Consider the following 23,203-nt stretch of genomic DNA (forward strand, 5'->3'; position numbering starts at 1 on the left):
TCCTGCTCCGCACCCACAAGTTGTTCAATCACATTTATCACTGGCTGGCTTTTTTTTTTTCGTGTTTTCATCTCTCCACACACAAACACACCCACACACACACACAACCTCATACACACACACACACACACAAATGAATGGACCATAGCTAATGACCATAATGCACTCTGGAACACGTCTGGAGACATGTTAATGCTGAGAAACAGCCCCACACAGAAATGTGTTAAACCCACTGACATTTGAGACGGAGACGCCCACATCAAGTTATTTGCTTACTACTTACTATCAAATACACATATTTATTTAAATAAACCAAGAGTCATTCAATTAAAAAATGTAGTACATTATATTACTACAAATTGACAAAGCTGTCAGCAAATGATTTCAACTCAATTAGTTATTTTTCCACTCCATTCCTTAATGAAAAAAATTGTTTTATTTTAACATTTTTAAATGAACTGTAGTGTAAACAACAACCAACATATTTACATAAATAAAAAGAAGTTTGTGCATGAAATTTCCAGCGCAGCCAAACAAATTTACTGACTTTAAACTGACACAATGAAGGACCCAAAAACATCTCTCCTCCTTTTATTACCGACAACAGACACAAAAATACCAAAAAAGACACAAAAAGAGACACAAATTACCAAACAAGACACAAAATGAGAAGATAGAATAACAAAAAAAACCCACAGAAGACTCAAAATGAAAAAAAAAGACACAAAATGACAAAAAAAAAAGACACAAAATAACTAAAATGGCACAACAACAGACACTAAATGACCAAATGCTCCCCTGGAGAACATTTTTGCCCTAAAAGCCTAAATTCGGTGCCACTCACACATTCTAATGCCACTATTCCATCTTAATCATTTCATATTTTAATGAATGATTGTAAAGGAGAATAAGGGTTCTTCTGTGTTTTATTTGAGATGAGAGACATCAGCACATTTTAAATCTAAAATAAAATCCTGGCTTAAATCCACTCAGTCATGCACCTACCAACTATAAACTCAAACATTAGCTCACTATTTTGCAATCTCTTTAGGGTTGTATTTTAACATTGTTTTGTGTTGTGTCTTAATACTGTGACTTACTCTTGTTGTTGTATTGTGTTTTAAGAGTGTGAAACTTTGTTGTTGCTGTTTGAAAGGCTTGTTTGTTTGTGTTAGATTGATGTTATTTGTTCCTGCCAAGGGACTACAGATGAAATTTAGCTAGTAGCTAATTCTGGTACGGCTAAGAGCCATGCACTGTCCCTGTTAAATAAGCAAACAAATAAGTCTTAGTCTTCTTGTAAATTCTGTGGTGGATTCTGCTAACACATCCATGTGCTCTTATTTTGAAAGCTACTTGTGTTTACTTTTATTTTGAAGGCGCGTCTAATGTTTTCTTACCATAACGTCTTACGGTTTGTTTAATTTACACTGAAAGTCGCAACTTGAAACTCGGAACAACATTGAAAATTCTGACATTCATGTAGACCTTGAACGCACCATTAGCCGTACCACACAAACGCTGGATTTTCGATATGTTTTGCAATGTAAATAATCTAACTAACAGAACATTAATCCTCTGTTTTACCGGCGATGTTTATCGCTGAAAGTGGGGGGGGACTGATCGGGATCATGTGCTCTTATTTTGAAAGCTACATGTGTTTGCTTTTATTTTGAAGGCGGGTCTATTGTGTCCTTACCATAACGCCTTATGGTGTGTTTTATTTACACTGAAAATCGGAACATGAAACTCGAAACAAACTCGAAGCCTTTTTTAATTTGTAAATATATATATTCTGCTAACACATCCATGTGCTCTTATTTTGAAAGCTACTTGTGTTTGCTTTTATTTTGAAGGCGCGTCTAATGTGTTCTTACCATAACGCCTTATGGTGTGTTTAATTTACACTGAAAGTCGGAACTTGAAACTCGGAACAACATAGAAAATTCTGACATTCGTGTAGACCTTGAACGCACCATTAGCCGTACCACACAAACGCTGGATTTTCGATATGTTTTGCAATGTAAATAATCTAACTAACGGAACATTAATCCTCTGTTTTACCGGCGATGTTTATCGCTGAAAGTGGGGGGGGACTGATCGGGATCACGTGCTCTTATTTTGAAAGCTACATGTGTTTGCTTTTATTTTGAAGGCGGGTCTATTGTGTCCTTACCATAACGCCTTATCGTGTGTTTTATTTACACTGAAAATCAGAACATGAAACTCGAAACAAACTCAAAGCTTTTTTAATATGTAAATATATATATATTCTGCTAACACATCCATGTGCTCTTATTTTGAAAGCTACACGTGTTTGCTTTTATTTGAAGGTGGGTCTAACACGTTCTTACCATAACACCTTATGCTGTGTTTAATTTACACTGAAAGTTGCAACTTGAAACTCGGAACAACATTGAAAATTCTGACATTCATGTAGACCTTGAACGCACCATTAGCCGTACCACACAAACGCAGGATTTTCGATATGTTTTGCAATGTAAATAATCTAACTAACAGAACATTAATCCTCTGTTTTACCGGCGATGTTTATCGCTGAAAGTGGGGGGGTACTGATCGGGATCATGTGCTCTTATTTTGAAAGCTACACGTGTTTGCTTTTATTTTGAAGGCGGGTCTAACACGTTCTTACCATAACGCCTTATGGTGTGTTTAATTTACACTGAAAGTCGGAACATGAAACTCGGAACAAACTCGAAGCTTTTTTTTATATGAAAATATATATATTCTGCTAACACATCCATGTGCTCTTATTTTGAAAGCTACTTGTGTTTGCTTTTATTTTGAAGGCGCGTCTAATGTGTTCTTACCATAACACCTTATGGTGTGTTTAATTTACACTGAAAGTCGGAACATGAAACTCGGAAAAAACTTGAAGCTTTTTTTTATATATACATTTATATATTCTGCTAACACATCCATGTGCTCTTATTTTGAAAGCTACATGTGTTTGCTTTTATTTTGAAGGCACGTCTAATGTTTTCTTACCATAACGTCTTATGGTTTGTTTAATTTACACTGAAAGTCGGAACTTGAAACTCGGAACAATGTTGAAAATTCTGACATTCATGTAGACCTTGAACGCACCATTAGCAGCCAGACTGTGTTTTTCAATGTAAATAATCTAACTAACGGAACATTAATCCTCTGTTTTACTGGTGATGTTTGTCTAGTGCCATCTGTGTGCATGAATATGTGGATTTAAAAGGCATCATTTTGTAAAAAAACATTTTTTTAAAAATGTCATCTTTACACTCAGAAAACTAATCTCCATTGACAACTATTTTACTGGTGAACACAAGTGGCATGTTGGGGCTCTAAAAAGACAAGAGAAGCCGGCCCCCTTTAATCTATTACACCCCGAATCAATCATGTCTGGCTAATCATTTCCCCCGTAAGCAGATGGGAAAATAACAAGGCTGATCAATCCAAGCTGCACAGTTTCCTTCCTCTGCTATCTGGTGATTTACTGCTCTCTGTCTCATGTATCACGCCACAAACCAGACTGTGGAATTACAAGGAGACGAGGAGAAAGGCAGAAGCTGCTCCGGTTCAAGGAGTGAAAGACTCTGAATTATATTTTAAAGGACTACTGTGCTCACTTTTTCATAACTGCAATGACTGTCAAGCTCGGGGGTTTTAACAAGCCATATGAGCCCGTTTACAGCAGACGTTCCCTTCATTCTTCTTGCACGCTTTAAGTATAAAAAAAACCCTTTTGCATATTTCTCCGCGTATAAATATAAGTGCACAAACCATGGAAAATGTGGTGAGAAAGCACATGATTCTTGGCATTATAGCACGAATCCTCCGCTGTGCTGCATTCAAGCAGAAACTCAACGAGTGATTAACAACGTCTGTCAGAGTCAGCAGCCCTCATTCACTTCATGTACTGTAGGCCAGAGGTTCTCAACCTTTTTGAGTTTATTTAACATTTATTTCACATTTTAACAATTTAACATGCATGTTGTCTGCTCACTGAACAGAATCTCACAGTTCAGATCATACAAACTCAGTTGATACGACGAATTTTGGACAAATAATGAAGCAGACAACAACTAAAACATCTCTCTGTCCGTGCAATTATAAAAAATATATATATTTTATTGTTACTTTTAATCTAAGTCCTTTGCTATCAGTTTAAAGGTCCGTTCTGACCTCCTGAGTGTGTAACAGTCAGCTTCAAGACAGAGACTCCTTGGAAAGTAACAACTTGATACTTTGGGATTTGTCAGAAAAGACACAAAATGACCAAAAAATAATCAAATTGACCACAAAATGACACAAAATGACCAAAAAATTACATAAAATTAAGCAAAAAAAGGACTCAAATTGACCACAAAAAGACACAAATTGACCAAAAAAGACACAAAATGACCAAAAAAAGACAAAATGGCCCAAAAAAGAAACAAAATGACCAAAAAAAGACACAAAACAACCAAAAAAAGACACAAAAGGACACAAATTGACCACATAATGATAAAGAGACACAAAATGACCAAAAAAGACACAAAATGGTCAAAAAAAGACACAAAACGACCAAAAAAGACACATAATGACCAAAAAAAAGACACAAAATGACCACAAAAAAGACACAAATTGACCACAAAATGACCATAAAACACAAAAATGACAAAAAAAACACAAAATGACCATAAAACACAAAAATGACCAAAAAAACCCACAAAATGACCATAAAAAAAGACACAAAATGACCATAAAAAAAGACACAAAATGGTCAAAAAAGACACAAAATGACAAAAAAAAGACACAAAATGACAAAAAAAAAAGACAAAATGACCATAAAAAAAGACACAAAATGACCAAAAAAAGACACAAAATGACCATAAAAAAGACATTAAATGACTAAAAAGCCTAGTGTCGGACCCCGAGGCTGAGAATAGCTGCTGTAGGCAGCCAAAGCCCTCGACTGTACAGAGAGTAGGTTATGTAAACAAGCTGTTTTGATGAAGTCAGGCTGCTGCAATCGGCATGTCCCACCAGGCCAGGGTGAGATCAGAACTGCCCCGAGGCCCTTCATAACACCTCGCTACACATACACCAGGGACGCTGCTGCCAGGTCACCCTGAAAACCAGGACCCAGGCCTCCAGGGACCCCCTTCAGATAGTCCCTGAAGAGATGGGGGAGCTCGGTGTTGTGCACATGCTGGAAAGTGGTCAGTACAGTTTGGAGTTTGTAGAAAAGGGGAAAAAAAGCCTGACTTTAGTTTTATCTGTCTAGTTTTGAGTTTCCCTAGGTAGACTAACTTTCAAAATCATATTAATAACTAGAAAATTTCCTCTGGGGAAATTGTGAAAGGGCCACGGTGGCTACTGCCGGTGTGTGTACACTATGATGAGATTAATACAATTGATACTAGTAATGTTATGATACTATATTATATACAAGGAGCACACCTACAACAAGCATTCATTTTCAAGTATTTGCGCATGTGTGTGTGTGTGTGTGTGTGTGTGTGTGTATCTGTAACTGTAATCACATCAAAGATCAAAGGCAATCAGAGCAATCAACAGAATTAACTGCCACCAACTGTCGAATGTTCCGGAACAGTGACAGCAGCCAGAGGTGGACAGACTGGAATTTCTGGCCTCGAACAGAAAGCATTTTTGGCAAAACCATAATACCTATCATGGATCCGACTTCACTTTGAGCGTCCTGGGTTCTTCCTGAACGTCTACATATGTTGTTTTTTTAAGAAAAATGAAAAAAGAGCTTTGTTAGAGTGATCTTAAAAAAACTGTTACATCTCCCTTTTTTTAGAAATCTTCCTGCATTTTTATTATGGGAGCCAATGAGGCTGTTGGTGCGTGTTGGTGGCGTATCTGTGCGTCCTAGGCCCAAACTATAACTCTGACAGCTTTACCAGAGGATTGTGAGTGAGAAGACTAATTTTCCTACGTTTCTATGTATAAATTATTTCTGTAGAGTGGAATTTGCGGCCTGGAGCGCAGTTTTCAAATTTATTTTTTGACAGTTTTTTCTCTCCCTCTACACTCTGGTGATGATGTCACACACTGTGACACGAACATTCCGTGCAATACACACCCATTATAATCTCAGAATTTCTCTAAAATGATCATGGTCATTGAACAGGGATTGATAAAAAACTATATGACCTATCGAAACGTGGATTAATACACCGATACACAAGACTTGTGTCTACTGTTTAAAGTTTAAATGGAGTCTCTAGGTGAAATTATGCCGGAGAAGTAGACGTTTAAAAATCTCCAATTATTGTTCTTTTTCGCACATTTTTTTGGCCGTCCCATTCATTTCAATGCAAAATTTTGCATATATATATATATTTTGAATATATATATATATATATATATATATATATTTTGAATATATATATATATATATATATATATATATTTTGAATATATATATATATATATATATTTTGAATATATATATATATATATATATATTTTGAATATATATATATATATATATATTTTGAATATATATATATATATATATATATATATATATATATATATATATAAAAATGTCCTCTCCAGCTGGCTTGAAAAGGAAGTTTTTATTTTCCATTTTTGGTTCAGATTTGAGGAAGAGAAAAGGAAGTTCACTTCTCTTCACCAGTCAGTCTGACTAAAGGTCAGCAAAATATGGCCTAGACACACACACACACACACACACACACACACACTTCTTGTTTTTGTAGATAGATTTATGAATCATCACGAATCAAAAACAAGTTTTGCAATCTTACGCCACCATGGCTCCCACGATTACTTTCCTTTGTAGTTTAATCGCTTTGAGCAATAAAACAGAACACGTCTTCTTCCTTGTAGCACTCGTGTTGTTTCTGCGTTATGACTTTAAGGTCATATCGGGACCATCCGAGGAGCATGTGAACGCCACATTGCTGTCTGTGGAGGTCTATACTACTTCTTCTTTTTTTAGAGATCTGTTTTCACTTTGACACTAGGGGATCTAAAAAATCTTGATCAGTGTCAAAAAAACCACATTAAAATCTACTTTGATTCAATATTGTAATATAATATATGAAAACTTCCAAGAGGGGTCCAATAAATAACTAGATTGGCATCAGAGAGCGCAGGCCTCTGCCAAGGAAAGATGCATTCAAGTGCTCGTCAGATGCTCCAAAGTCGTATTTTATTTTTATTTCATCGCATGTGTATTTTATTGCTCAAAGCATTAAACTACACGTTTATATCTGTTTCCAGTTGCATAAGAACAAAGGAAACCGAACTGGTGAGACATGAAATATGTATGTCAACTTTCACCAGTCGGGAACAAATTTTTCTGATTATTCTGACACCACATGAATGCAGCACAAACACTATCTCACAATGTTAACGAAAGTGAATTTTAATGAATTTTCCACACCATGACTGGAAGAGGCTCCGTAATTTAATGGGCTCTTTATTGCCTCGTTCTTCACCCTTTCACCAAGTTTCATTATAATCGACCAGTAGTTTTTTTTCCTAATCCTGCTTACAAACGGACAGACAACTAAAAAAAAAAAGAAGAATGGAAAACATAACGTCCTTGGCAGAGTAATAAAGAGCAAAATAAAACATATTTCTGTCACATTGAAAGCCATCTGTCACACTAAAAGGGATTTAAATAGGAATAAAACTGGTAGACACACTGCAAAGGAAAAAGTACAAAAATTAATTTAAAAAAAAAAACCTCCATTAAACAACATATTTTTCCTAACTTGCATTATAATGCGTACCATAAAGGGTTAAAAAGGGATATTTCATTAAAATCGCCTTATTCTACAGCCCTCATTTAAGATTATGCCAAAAATAAAGTGTTTGGAAGAACCAGATTCTGTAAAATACATAAAATTCTGCACTCCTTGACGCAATTGGGAATCCATAAATGACTTGGCTGAGATGAACAGTCACATGACAAAAATTCAGTGAATCTTCAACTGAACTCTGAAGGCTGTTTACACAGAGCCGAGAGGAGAGGACAGGAGAGGATAGTTTGATATGTAAAGGAAGTGGAGGCCATATTTTTTCCAACATTGATAACATTGGTGGCCACTTGGAAAAATCTTTATACATTTTTGTAAAACAAATCATCAATGAAATTCAACTCGTTAACATTGGAAACCACTGATTTGAGTTATAATCACATCATAATTCTGGTAGTAAAGAAAACCGTCAGCAGCAGATTCATAAACTTCTGTTCTGTGACGATATTTTGTGGCCCCCACCTTGATATGAAAGTTTAATGTGAGTTTTATATGAATGGCACTTTACTGTGTTGTGTGTGGAAAGTCCCTTTAATTACTTATTTTGGTAATTTTGTGTCTTTTTTAAAAATAATTTTGTGTCTTTTTTGGTAATTTTGTGTCTTTTTTAATAATTTTGTGTATTTTTTTTTAAATAATTGTGTCTTTTTTGGTAATTCTGTGTCTTTTTTGGTAATTTTGTGTCTTTTTGTGGTAATTTTGTGTCTTTTTTCTGTCATTTTGTGTCTTTGTTTGGTCATTTTGTTTCTTTTCTAAGTAATTTAGTGTTTTTTCAGTCATTTTGTGTCTTATTTTGGTCATTTTGTGTCTTTTTTGGTCATTTTGTGTCTTTTTTTGTCATTTTATGTATTTTTTTGGTCATTCTGTGTCTTTTTTTGGTCATTCTGATACTGCCTTTTTCCAAACTGGAGTACCATAGAGGGTTAACATTGTAAACCACTGATGTGAGTTATAATCACATCATAATTCTGGTAGTAAAGAAAACCGTCAGCAGCAGATTCATAAACTTCTGTTCAACTTTTCAGGAACTCGCTAAGAATCTTGACAGAGATTGCTGTGGATTTCTCTCTTTGCCCTCTCCCACCACTCTCCTCTTTCTTTCTCTCTCTCTCTCCTCTTTTCTTTTCTTTTTCATCCGCTCTCTCTCACTCTCCCATACGCGGTTTCTTTCTCTTTGAATGATTCCAAGTGACATGTTTCCAGTTCCTGGCCCCTTAACAGTGTCAATTAAAGCGAGAGAGAGAGAAAGAGAGATGGAGTGGGTTCCAGGGTTTTGGCTGCTGCTCGGCTCTCTTCAGTCGTCTAATCCGGAGAGCTGACATTCAGCCCAGCACAACAACCCCGGGAGCACTGGGAATCAAAGGGCTTCACACAGACTTCAGTCAGGGAGGGAGGGGGGAGATATTTGAGAGGTGGGCAACACCGAAAGAAACAATATTGAGAAAAACAGAGGGAACGAGGAAGAGGCAAGGATGCAAAATGAAGATTTGAAGGAAGGAGGAGACTCTGAGAAGAAGAAGAAGGAAAAACAGGCAGAGAGGAGGATGAAAGGAGTGCCAGAAGAGAGACAGTAATGGAGGAAGAGTAAAGGCCAAAAAAATACACAAAATTACCAAAAGAAGACACAAAATGACCAAAAAAATACACAAATTTACAAAAAAAGACACAAAATGACTGGAAAAAACACTAAATTACTTAGAAAAGAAACAAAATGGCCAAAAAAATACACAGAATTACCAAAAAAGGCAAAATTATTTTAAAAAACAAAATGACCCCAAAAAAGACACAAAATGACTAAAAAAAGACCCATAAAGACACAAAATTATCCAAAAAAGACACACAATTACTAAAACAGACCCATAAAGACACAAAATTACCCAAAAAAGACACAAAATTACCCAAAAAGACACAAAATGACAAAAAAAGACCCATAAAGACACAAAATTACCCAAAAAAGACACAAAATTACCCAAAAAGACACAAAATGACTAAAAAAGACCCATTAAGACACAAAATTATCCAAAAAAGACACAAAATGACCAAAAAAAGACACAAAATGACTAAAAAAACCCCATACAGACACAAAATGACCAAAAAAAGACACAAAATGACTAAAAAAAGACACAAAATGACTAAAAAAAGACCCATAAAGACACAAAATGACCCAAAAAAGACACAAAATGACCAAAATACAGAGGCGTTTCACTAAATTACATTTCCAATTGTTTTGATTATCATCACCAGAAAACGGGAAGGGAGGGGGGAGAGATATTTGAGAGGTGGGCAACACCGAAAGAAACAATACTGAGAAAAGGAGAGGCAAGGATGCAAAAATGAAGATTTGAAGGAAGGAGGAGACTCTGAAAAGAAGAAGAAGAAGAAGGAGGAGAAACCGGCAGAAACCAGGCAGAGAGGAGGATAAAGGAGGCAGAGGAGAGACAGTAATGGAGGAAGAGTAAAGGTTAGAAGCTGTGAAGCAGAGAGAGCTGCCAAGTCACACACTGACTGACTTACAGCTCTGAGAGCGGTTAAAGAGGCCTCAACACACACACACACACACACAGTCTCTCCACACACACACTCACACACTCTCTCCACACACACACTCACACATTCTCTCCACACACACACTCACTCACTCTCTCCACACACACACTCACACACTCACACATTCTGGGCAGCATGTCAGGGCCGAATAGCTGCGTGAGGAAACGACCACGGAGGGAATCATAACGTCCAACCAGAGGTCCCCACAGGACATTATCACTGTCACTGTCCAGACGGCTCGCTTGATTAGAGGAGAGGGTCTCTGGGAGGTTTTTAGGGCTGGAGGGCTTATTTAGGGCCACCTGTGACTTTAAGAGGACTTTAGATCAGGCGTCTCAAATTTAAATTACCTGGGGGCTGCTGGAGGCAGGATCAGAATGATCAAAGAGACACAGAATTATTTAAAAAAGACACAGAATGATCAAAAAGACACAGAATTATTTAAAAAAGACACAGAATGAGCAAAAAAAGACACAAAATTATTTTAAAAAGACACAAAATGACTGAAAAAACACACAAAATTACCAAAAAAAAGTGACCCATGATCTAAAACATGGGTCTCAAACTTGCGGCCCTCGGGCCAATTGCGGCCCTTTAATAGTAATTAAAGGGACCTTTTGGTCATCTTGTGTCTTTTTTGGTAATTTTGTGTCTTTTTTAAATAATTGTGTCTTTTTTAGTAATTTTGTGTATTTTTTGGTCATTTTGTGTCTTTTTGGGTTATCTTATGTCTTTTGTTTTAATAATTTTGTGTCTTTTTAAAATAATTTTGTGTCTTTTTTAGTAATTTTGTGTATTGCTTGGTATTTCTGTGTCTTTTTGGTCATTTTCTTTCTTTTTGGGGTCGTTTTGTGTCTTTTTTTGGTAATTATGTGTCTTTTTTGGTCATTTTGTGTCTTTTTAAAATAATTTAGTTTTTTTTCCTGTCATTTTGTGTCTTTTTTTAGTAACTCTGTGTCTTTTTTGGTCATTGTGATACTGCCTCCAGGGCCCCCAGGTAACTGCTTTAGGTTGAGAGCAGCTTTAAGTGAATGAACCATCTTGACTTGTGGGAACGTTTCATGTCTCCCTCTTAAAGACCTCTACCTGCTCCACTCAGCAGGCCTGCTGTCTGCAGTGCAGTGCGCCACCATGTGGCCTCAGAGTGGAACTGAACCCTCATTAAACCAATTCTTTTCTCTCTGGCTCCACCTTCTGGTTCTTTATGGTAACTGAAAAACACCTTTATGACAAATAGATCAACTTTCAATGTTACAACCAGCTTTCACAGTTTAGTTTAGATTTTTTTAAGGCTTCTTTCAACTTTCAACTCAAATACACATGATAAATAAATAGAAAATTGCACTAACACCGAAGGAAACTCTATTTAATTGACAACACCACTAAGTCCAAGTTAGAAAAAAAAAGCTAAAGAGGCAGGTGGGAAATGAGCAGAGAAAGACATGCAACAAATATCCCAGGATGCAGTGCTGTATTATAGTATGCACTTTAACTATTCGGCTTACAGTGTGGCCAAAACATCCAGATTTTTAATAATATGTGGGACATTAGTGATCTTGAGTGAGATGGACAAGGAGCCATGACAAATAAAGTCATTTTTTCACCGCTGAATGACAAAACAAAGACTAAACCTAACTCTTCAGTGTCAAAATAACAACACAGATCAGGGATGGGCAACTGGAGGCCCGGGGGCCGCAGACAGCCCGCACCCTTATAATCTTCAGCTTAATTTGCTAAAAGTAAGAAAACAAAATATGCAATTGCTTATATTTAATGTATTTCACTTATTTTGAGGCTGTAAAAAGTAAATTTTTTAAGTAATCTCATCTTAAAACCAGCATTTTATGCTCATTTTATGCTTATGTTTAGTATATTTCACTTATTTTGGGGCTGTAAAAAGTAAATTTTTTAAGTAATCTCATCTTAAAACCAGCATTTTATGCTCATTTTATGCTTATGTTTAGTATATTTCACTTATTTTGGGGCTGTAAAAAGTCTTTAAGGAAGCTGATCTGAAAACCAGCATTTTCGTCTTATTTTAAGCCTTCTAAATGCATCTGTAGACATGTTTATTTCTAGATTTAATCATCTTAATTTAAGAAATCTTGTCAAGGTAAATTATCTGTCCATGCAGCAAGATCATTTCCCTCAGATTTACTGTTTTTATCTTGTTTTTAGACACACCTTTTTGCAGTGTACATGCATTTGAGCATGAAACATGTGAAGTTACTGCACTGTAAAGATATTTAAAATTGCAGTTTCATCATATCTGGTTAAGTGCACGGTCCTATATGGCAGCTATTCTCAACCTTGGGGTCGAGATGATTTCTGGGGGTCTCCAAATCATTTTGGAAGTCAGCTCTGTCTCCACTGTGTTAAAGTGTTCATGTGTTTTGACAGAATGTCATTTTGTGTTTTTTTTTGCTCATTTTGTATCTTTTTTTGGTCATTTTGTGGTCAATTTGAGTCCTTTTTTTGCTTAATTTTCTGTAATTTTTTGGTCATTTTGTGTCTTTTTTGATCATTTTGTGGTCAATTTGATTCTTTTTTGGGTCATTTTGTGTCTTTTCTGTAACAATAAAATATAAAAAAAACATACAAATGCACAGACAGAGAGATGTTTTAGTTGTTGTCTGCTTCATTATTTGTCCAAAATTCGTCGTATCAACTGAGTTTGTCTGATCTGAACTGTGAGATTCTGTTCAGTGAGACAACATGATGTTAGATTGGGGGTCGCCACTCAAAAAGGTTGAGAACTGCTGCTCTATGTGGCCCTGTGGTAGTGTCAATGAAAACTGTGGCCCCCTGCAGCATTTAAGTTGCCCATCCCTGCTCTAGATCAGCTATTCTCAACCTTGGGGTCGGGACCCTAATTGGGGTCGGGAGATGATTTCTGGGGGTCGCCAAATCATTTTAGAAGTCAGCTCTGTCTCCACTGTGTTAAAGTGTTCATGTGTTTTAGACTTAATGTCTTTTTTTGGTCATTTTGTTTCCTTTTTTTGGTCCTTTTGTGTCTTTTTTAGTCCTTTTGTGTCTTTTTTGGTCATTTTGTGTCTTTTTTGATCATTTTGTCTTTTTTGATCATTTTGTTTCCTTTTTTTGGTAATTTTGTGTCTTTTTTTAGTCATTTTGTGTCTTTTCTGGTCATTTTGTGTCTTTTTTGGTCATTTTGTGTCTTTTTTGGTCATTTTGTTTCCTTTTTTAGGTCCTTTTGTGTCTTTTTTTAGTCATTTTGTGTCTTTTTTGATCATTTTGTGTCTTTTTTGATCATTTTGTTTCCTTTTTTTGGTAATTTTGTGTCTTTTTTTAGTCATTTTGTGTCTTTTCTGGTCATTTTGTGTCTTTTTTGGTCATTTTGTGTCTTTTTTGGTCATTTTGTGGTCAATCTGTGTCTTATTTGGTCATTTTGTTTCCTTTTTTTGGTAATTTTGTGTCTTTTTTTAGTCATTTTGTGTCGTTTCTGGTCATTTTGTGTGTGTCTTTTTTGGTCATTTTTTGTCTTTTTTGATCATTTTGTGTCTTTTCTGGTCATTTTGTGTCTTTTTTGATCATTATATGTCTTATTTGGTCATTTTGTTTCTTTTTTGGGTGATCTGAACTGTGCTTGTGAGATTGTGTTCAGTGAGTGGGGGTCGCAGACAACATGCATGTTAAATTGGGGGTCTTGACTCTTGAAGGTTGAGAACTCCTGCTGTAGATGATAAAGAAGGAGCATTCAGCTCACTGACCTGCTCTCGCTGTCCAGGAAGACGGAGCCGCTGCTCTCGCAGAGCGCCTCGCTGACGGGCGACAGGCAGAACGGCGAGGAGAAGGTGTCGGAGTCGGAGCCCATGGTGCTGTCACGACTCACCTCGTCAGACAGCTCGCAGGAGCCCTCGTCTCCTTCCTCCCCCGCAGACGGGAGGAGCTGCTGCTGCTGCTGCTGCTGGTGGGAGGAGGCGCCTCCTCCTCCTCCTCCTCCCTCCTCCTCCTCCTCCTCCTCCTCCTCCTCCTCCTCCTCCTCCTCCTCCTCCTCCTCCTCCTCCTCCTCCTCCTCCTCCTCCTCCTCCCTCCACCAGGCCGTGGCTCTCTGCAGACGTCATGTTCCTCTCCTCATCCTCGTCTTCCTCCTGGGCTGCTGGGTGACGGGAGTGGGGTCTGCAGGGGGACGGAGGGTTAAAACATCATCAGGAAACGCAAAAAATGTCTTTAATCTAAAGGTAATAACAGTTTTTATACAGGTTATGTGCTTTTTCTAATATGGAATATCTTAATGGAGCTCTGCTGTCAACTGAACTCTAAACTTTTGGATTTTCCAGAAGTTTCCATGTCCCATTTAGTGCGTTAACTCTTAAAAAAAGGTAAAAATCACCTCGACCAAGTGTAACATGATATTACTGAAGTTTTTGCAGATATTTTATTGAATTCTTCAGTGTGCATTCAGCATTTTTAATGCGATCTTTTGTGTTTAATGTGTTTTGTGTGATTTTTGTGTTTTATATATATTTTTATGGTTTTTTTGTGTTTTTTTTAATTATTTTTTTGTGTATTCAGCATTTTTAATGCAATCTTTTGTATTTCATGTTATTGTGTGTTTGTAAATGCTTAGTTTTAGTTTAGTTTTTATTAGTTTTAGTTTTTTTGTAATGGGGTATTTGTTGGGTGCCAGATTCAATAAAGTCACAATAAATGTTTCCTTTATTTCCTTTGTCTGATCCATCTCAGCCCCAATAAGTTTATTAAGTCATAAAACCAGATAGATGAAATAGATTTCATATCAACCAAAAAGGTTTACGGATGAAAAAAGTTTTCAAAGATGAAAACGAAGGACATTTTCACTATAATTTTAGTTAGTTTTAGTCAGTTTTGTAACCATGAAATACAATTCTAGCTTTCGTTATTTTGTTAGTTTTCGTTACCTATAATAACCTTGGACAGGACTGAGTTGTGCTATATTTCTTTCTCTTCATCTCTGTCATATTGTTTGTGTGTTTTTATACGTTTTGGACGGGTTGATGGCAAATGTCGTTGTGCTGTGCAATTACATTAAAGGCTTCTGGTTCTGATTCTGATTAATAAAGTGTGTTCCTACCGTCGGCCTCGGCGCCGTGCGTTCCTGCGGACCGGAGAACTCTCCGGTGTGATGTAGCGTAGCGCCTCCTCGTCCTGCCTCTGGATGCGGGAGTTGGGCACCCAGGTGAGGATCAGCGTGGTGCCCAGGCTCTCATCCTTCTCCGTGTGCACACACAGGTAACCTGCAGGGGGCAGCAGACACCACAGGTGAGTTAGGGAGAAGAATCATGTGGAGAAAATATCAGGGAACAAAAGAGGAAATTACCTTTTTTCTATTTTTTTGGTGTTTTTTCTGTGTTTTTACATGTGTTTTTTTGTAAGGTTTTTTGTGTGTTTTTATTTTATTTTTTAGTGTTTTTCTATTTTTCAGTTTTTTTGTCATTTTGTGCGTTTTTATGTAATTTTTTGTGTTTTTATGTAATTTTTTGTGTTTTTATGTAATTTTTTGTGTGTTTTATGTTTTTTGTGTGTGCTTTTATGTTTTTACATGTGGTTTTTTTTGTATTTTTTGTAAATTTTTTGTGTGTTTTGTGTATTTTTTGTGTTTTTCTATTTTTTGTCATTTTGTGTGTTTTTATGTGTTTTTTATGTATTTTTCTGTGTGTGTTTTTGTGTGTTTTTATTTTATTTTTTAGACTTTTTGTATTTTTTCAGGTTTTTTTTGTCATTTTTTGTGTTTTTATGTATGTTTTTGTTATTTTTTTTATATATTTTATATTAAAAAATATTGGCCCACTTTTATTTACTGTCCTTCCAGGACTTTTGGGGTGAAAATGCCCACTTCCATAAAAACACAATAAAAACTTTACAGCCATCAAGTGGCCACAGAGGTTTGTTTTTTTTTTACATTTTTAAGTCTGACACTACACAAAAACTAAAAATGCATCAAAATCAATTTTGCCAGGCTTTCATCCTTCACAGGTAACCTGCAGGGGGCAGCAGAAACTCAGGTGAGTTAGAGAGAATCGTGGAGAAAATATCAGGTAGCAAAAGAGGAAATGACTTTTTTACAAGTAGCAGAGAGCTGCAACCTAAAGACAAACATGAAAGCTGAGAGGTGATAAACACACAAAGACAAGAGGCACACCCTGAGCAACACACACACACACACACACACACACACACACACACACACACAGAGGATCACAGAGATAAGAGAGGGAGAATATTAAGGAAATGAAGTTAGTGTTTATACCAACTGAATGGAAGCCCAAGGCCTGATTTTTATTTTTATTTTTTGGAGGATAAAATATGTTTAGCTGCTGTCCACAGACACACAACACTGTCTCGTTCCCTGCCTGTAACCTTGTCTGCATCCTTATACATCCCCCACTTTATAAAATCCAAAAGATCCTTTTACACCAGGGGTCTCAAACTCAAATTACCTGGGGGAAGTATCAAAATAACCAAAAAAAGGGAATGAAGGTGGAGGCAGACTGGGTTCATTACAGGGAAATGTTTACTGGAAGGCTATTTGTAGACAGTGAATTAACATATTAAGCGTGGATTAATTGTACCTGTCTTGGACTTATGTACTTATTTTTATTTTATTGTTTTAATTATTTATTTTTATTTATGTTTTATTATCATAAGATTGTGTATCTTAATCTTGCCCCTTCTTTCCTTTTTTTTTTTTTTTTCTTAATTGGTTGTTAGTGTGGTCTTGTAAGAAATTGTAAAAACTCAATAAAAGTTGAATCATAAAACTCAAAAAAATAATAATAATAAAAATTAAAAAAAAAAGACACAAAATGACTAAAAAAAGACACAAAATGACAAAAAAAAGACACAAAATAAAAATAAAAAAGACACAAAATAACAGAAAAAAACTAAATTACTTTAAAAAAAAGACACAATGACCAAAAAAGACACAAAATGACCAAAAAAAATACACAGAATTAGTAAAAAAGACAAAAAAAATAATAAGAAAAAGACAAAGTTACCAAAAAAGACACAAAATGACTAAAGAAAGACACAAAATGACAGAAAAAAACTAAATTAGTTTAAAAAAGACACAAAATGACCAAAAAAAGACGTAAAATTACTAAAAGAAAAGACACAAAATGACTGAAAAAACACTAAATTACTTAAAAAAGACACAAAATTACCAAAACAAGACATAAAATAACCCCAAAACACACATAATTATTTAAAAAAAGACATGAAATTATTAGAAAAAGACACACAATTACAAAGAAGTCACAAAATTAAAAAAAAAAAGACACAAAATTACTAAAAAAAAGACACAAAATTACCATTATTATAATTATTATTCTTTTTGTAAACGTCGTCATAGAAACAAGTGAAGTTTTTGCCTCTTTACTAGCCCGACGAGCTATTTCACTGAAATAGAAGGAACCAGATCCTCCCCCCTATTCACATTGGGTTTTTTAAAATTTAATTTAAATTATTATTATTTTATTATTACTATTATTATATTTTACTTTCATTTTTTTACTCTGTATGTGTATGTCTATGTTCGGATGTTTGGGCAGTTGTTTGTGTTGTCTCATGTGTGGATGTTGTACAAAAATAAAAACAAAAATGTTCTTCCTGTACGGTGATTGTGTTATACATACTTTATCATCAATAAAAAGACCATTGAGAGACACAAAACACAGACGGATATTTATCATGTTCTACTTTTTAATTATTTATTTATTGTTTTCATCTTTTTTATCTAGCTTTTTTACTTTTTATTCGTTATTATTATTTACTTTTTTATTTTATCTTACCTTACTTTATTTTTATTTATTATATCTAATTCATTTTTATTTATTTATTTATTTGCTATTATTTATTAGTCATATATATATATATATATATATATATATATATATATATCATGCTCTACTTTTTAATTATTTATTTATTGTTTTCATCCTTTTTATCTAGCTTTTTTATTCGTTATTATTATTTACTTTTTTGATTTTATCTTACCTTACTTTATTTTTATTTATTACATCTAAATAATTTTATTTATTTATTTGCTACCATTTATTAGTCATATATATATATATTTATCATGCTGTACTTTTTAATTATTTATTTATTGTTTTCATCTTTTTTATTTAGCTTTTTTACTTTTTATTCGTCATTATTATTTACTTTTTATTTTATTTTATCTTACCTTACTTTATTTCAATTTATTATATCTAATTAATTTTATTTATTTGCTACTATTTATTAGTCATATATATATATATATATATATATATCATGCTCTACTTTTTCATTATTTATTGTTTTGATCTTTTTTTACATACTTTGTCATCAATAAAAGACCAGTGAGAGACAGTGAACGCAGCAGCAGACTGACCTGGGTGGTGCTCCGCCAGGCCGGGCAGGGGCTCTGCAGGGTGAACACACACATTGTTTTTGGAGAAGATGATCTCGCCGTCCAGACCCGAGCGCATCGATGAGCCGCCTGCCCCGGGGTTAAAGGTCAGGAGGTCGGAGGCCTTGGAGGAGGCGCGCCGCAGGAGCCGACCCAGAGACATCTCCTCAGGCACCGGGACACTGGGCCCATCCTCTGGAGAGAGGAGGAGAAAAGGGAGGTTTAGGAGGAGGAGGGAAGGAGACATGACGGGGATGTTATAAGGACAGTGTGGCACATCTTGGCTCTAGAGTCTTTCTTTTTTGCTTTTTTTTTGCTACTATTTATTAGTCTATTTTTTTTAATTTACTTTTTATTCATTGTTATTATTATTCACTTTTGTTTTTTATTTTATTTTATCTTACCTTACTTTATTTTTATTTATTATATGTAATTTGTTTTATTTCTTTAATTATTTGCTACTATTTATTAGTCTATATATATATTTTTTAATAGTTTTTTAAATAGTTTTTCATTTTATTTTATCTTACCTTACATTATTTTAATTTATTATATGTAATTTGTTTTATTTCTTTTATTATTCGCTACTATTTATTAGTCTATTTAAATATATATATTTTTTTTTATTTTTTATTTTATCTTACCTTACTTTATTTCTATTTATTATATGTAATTTGTTTTATTTCTTTAATTATTCGCTACTATTTATTAGTCTATATATTTATTTATTTTTTTAAATTGTTTTTTATTTTATTTTATCTTACCTTACTTTATTTCTTTGAATTATATCTAATTTATTTTATTTATTTATTTGCTACTATTTATTAGTCTATATATATATATATATATATATATATATATATATATATATAAATATATATATATATTTATTTTATCTAGCTTTTTTACTTTTACTGTTACTATTTACTTTTCTTTTTCTTTTATTTTATCTTACCTTAATTTATTTTTATTTATTATATATATATATATATATATATATATATATATATATATATATATATATATATATATATATATAAAATTGTATTTATTTATTTATTTGCTACTATTTATAAGTCTATATATTTATTATCTATCTATTTATTTATTGTTTTAATCTTTTTATCTAGCTTTTTTACTTTTATTTTTATTATTTACTTTTTTGATTTTTAATTTTATCTTACCTTACTTTATTTCTATTTATTAAATCTAATTTATTTATTTATTTATTTGCTGCTATTTATTAGTCTATTTTTATGCTCTACTTTTTAATTATTTATTTATTGTTTTAAACTTTTTTATCTCCCTTTTTTAAAAACTTTTCATGCATATATAAGAGGACACACACCCTCACCTAGACTTCACCTCCTCTGTCCTACGTGTCCCTGTTTCTACTGCAGTGTCCTCTGTCTGCAGCTACTCTCCTCTCTGTCTCCTCTCTACTAGTTCAGCATTTCACTGGGCCACATTTTCTGCTCCGACGCCTCCACCTACTCACACACACACACACACACACACACACACAGGATCTGTGTAGTGATGTAGTGGTGTGTAACCAAACGAGTCCCACCTTCTGTAAACAACACACACACACTATAGCAGTAAGTACACACACACTAAGACATGAGCAAACACACTTCACTCCATCCGTGTGAGATTCCAAGCAGTTATCAGCAGCCAACAGATGTCATCAGCAGCAGCAGAACACGGAGTCTAAAAACCAGATAAAACAGTAAATCTGAGGGAAATGATCTTGCTGCATGGACAGATAATTTACCTTGACAAGATTTCTTAAATTAAGATTATTAAATCTAGAAATAAGCATGTTGAACGCTGAAAATAAGAAATTAACTCTTAAAAGAAGATAAATCATCTAACACTAAATCTAAAGTTTTTTTTATCTTGGTAAGAAACAAATAATCATCAGGTCACTCTGCTCGGGCCAGTTCATCACTGCTGGCAGCTTTAATTTGATCTCTTTTGTACATTTTTTGTCTTTTTTGGTCATTTTGTGACCAAATGAAGATGTAAAAAGACACAAAATGACCAAAAAGACAGAAAAAAAGTCACTTTATTCTACACGGGCCAGTTCGTCGCTTTAATTTTATCTTTTGTGTACATTTTTTGTCTTTTTTGGTCATTTTGTGACCAAAAGAATGTAAAAAGACACAAAATGACCAAAAAAAGACAAAAAAGACACAAAAAGACCAAAAAAAGACACAAAAGACACACAAAAAGACACAAAAAAAAGACCAAAGATTAACAAAGATTAAAAAAAGACACAAAAAGACGTAAAATTACCAAAAAAGAAACAAAAAGACGTAAAAAGACACAAAAAAAGATTTAAAAAGATTAAAAAAGACACAAAAAGACATAAAATGACCAAAAAAGAAACAAAAGACATTAAAAAACACACACCCCACTCTGCTCGGGCCAGTTCATCGCTTTCAGCTTTTAATTTATCTTGTTGTAAGAGTTAATTTATTATTTTAAGTGTTCAACATGCTTATTTCTAGATTTAATAATCTTAATTTAAGACACATCACTGAACTGGGATCAGCGCGTCACACCACCAGTGTTTAACTTGTCGGTTTCAGACAGAAAGTAAAAAGTAAAGTAAAAACTAGAACAGCTCTTCTGATGTCGCGGTTCTTTCTTCTCTGAAGAGACTTTCAGGTTCAAACAACACAAGTAGATAATAAAGGTTTATTACTCCTGTTAGATCACTTCACATCAAACTCAGTTCATTTTCTCTCTGTTTGACGTGTATTTGTATCTCTGGACCTTGTTGTTTTTCTTGTTGGCTGAACACGGACATGTTACTCCTCACTCCAGGAGGAATGTTCCCTCCTTTTTCCTCACAGGGCATGTTTACCTCCGCCTGATTAAGCAGGCACCCCACTTCCTGATGCCAGAACCAGACAGGAAGTCTGCTGGCATCAAATCCAGGCAGAGGAGGCTTACTGTAGGCCATCGTTTGGTTTACATTTAAAAAAGTGTTGGGGGAGAAAAAAAGATTCTTTGGTAACACTTTATATTAAAAGGTTCATGTATTCAACATTAATTAGTTGCTTATTTGCATCCAAATAAGTAACATATTGTCTCTTAATTAGTCATTATTACGTAGTTATTAATGCCTTATTATACAACCAGTAAGACATTAACTAAGAGTTTTCCCTCATTAACCTCAGAATTATTGCTCATTAGTAGTAAGTAAGGACGTTGTTGTATATGAGTTACAATTTTATCATGATCTACTTTTTAATTATTTATTTATTGTTTTCATCTTTTTTATCTAGTTGGTTGGTTGGTTGGTTGGTTGGTTGGTTGGTTGACTGGTTGATTGGTTGATTGGTTGATTGGTTGATTGGGTGGTTGGGTGGTTGGTTGGTTGGTTGGTTGGTTGGTTGGTTGGGTGGTTGGGTGGTTGATTGATTGGTTGATTGGGTGGTTGGGTGATTGGTTGATTGGTTGATTGGTTGGTTGGGTGGTTGGTTGATTGGTTGATTGGGTGGTTGATTGATTGATTGGTTGATTGGGTGGTTGATTGATTGGTTGATTGGTTGGTTGGGTGGTTGGTTGGTTGGTTGGTTGGTTGGGTGGTTGGGTGGTTGATTGATTGGTTGATTGGTTGATTGGTTGGTTGGGTGGGTGGTTGGGTGGTTGGGTGGTTGGTTGGTTGGTTGGTTGGTTGATTGGTTGATTGGTTGATTGGTTGATTGGTTGGGTGGTTGGTTGATTGGTTGATTGGTTGGTTGGTTGGTTGGTTGGTTGATTGATTGATTGATTGATTGATTGATTGATTGATTGATTGATTGATTGGAAAGGGATTAGGGGGCTGTTGTCAAGTCATTTTTTTAGAGGTGTAACAAATATTTTGAAGCTTTGAGGCTTCATTGATAACATTGACATTAAAATTCTAACATCAAACTGAAATACTCCTCAGCTTGTTTCCTTTTATAGCATGTCTATTTATTCTTTTTAAATACTGTATTTCTGCAAAGTTGCAGATAAATATTAAGTAGGGCTAGGCGAAATGGACCAAAAGTGATATCCCGATATATTTAGGCTATATATTGTTGATATATATTTTATAGCGATATATCGCCCAGCCCTAATATTAAGCTAATATTGAGTGTGGCGACTGTGTAGGATTATTTCTGACGCGTATTATCTAAATATTTCCAATAAATAGTCATGAAGTTGTAAAGTTAAAATGTATTGAAAAAAAGATAGATGTAATCATTTCCTAAATCCACAACGTTTTATCTAACAATAAATTTGCTGTCTATCAACAAATTATTTAATCTCTATAACAAGGTGTTTCATATTGTAGGCAGAACTGGTTTAATGTTTTTTCACATAAAAAAGTCTGGATATCATATAATAATCTCGGCAAGCAATACGAGTACGAAAACGTTATTATCCACTGAGTGGAAATTCCTCTTTGGTTTCACCATAAACATGT

The 23,203-nt window shown here is 34.5% G+C and overlaps 1 protein-coding gene across 1 annotated transcript in view; it reads right to left on the bottom strand.

Moving 5' to 3' along the window:
• The window catches only part of tbc1d16 (TBC1 domain family, member 16), a 50,557-nt gene extending 31,430 nt beyond the window's left edge, over window positions 1-19,127 (bottom strand). Inside the window, exons 1-4 of the mRNA XM_059348809.1 lie at window positions 18,718-19,127; window positions 15,418-15,580; window positions 14,402-14,483; window positions 14,075-14,307 (exon numbers count right to left, since the gene is read on the bottom strand). Coding sequence (XP_059204792.1) covers window positions 14,075-14,307; window positions 14,402-14,483; window positions 15,418-15,580; window positions 18,718-18,982 — 743 coding nt within the window. The 5' untranslated portion in view covers window positions 18,983-19,127. The remainder of the gene's footprint in view (window positions 1-14,074; window positions 14,308-14,401; window positions 14,484-15,417; window positions 15,581-18,717) is intronic.
• Between the last annotated feature and the right edge of the window lie 4,076 nt (window positions 19,128-23,203).

Source organism: Centropristis striata, chromosome 13, assembly GCF_030273125.1.
Source record: "Centropristis striata isolate RG_2023a ecotype Rhode Island chromosome 13, C.striata_1.0, whole genome shotgun sequence".
NCBI classification, from domain to species: domain Eukaryota; kingdom Metazoa; phylum Chordata; class Actinopteri; order Perciformes; family Serranidae; genus Centropristis; species Centropristis striata.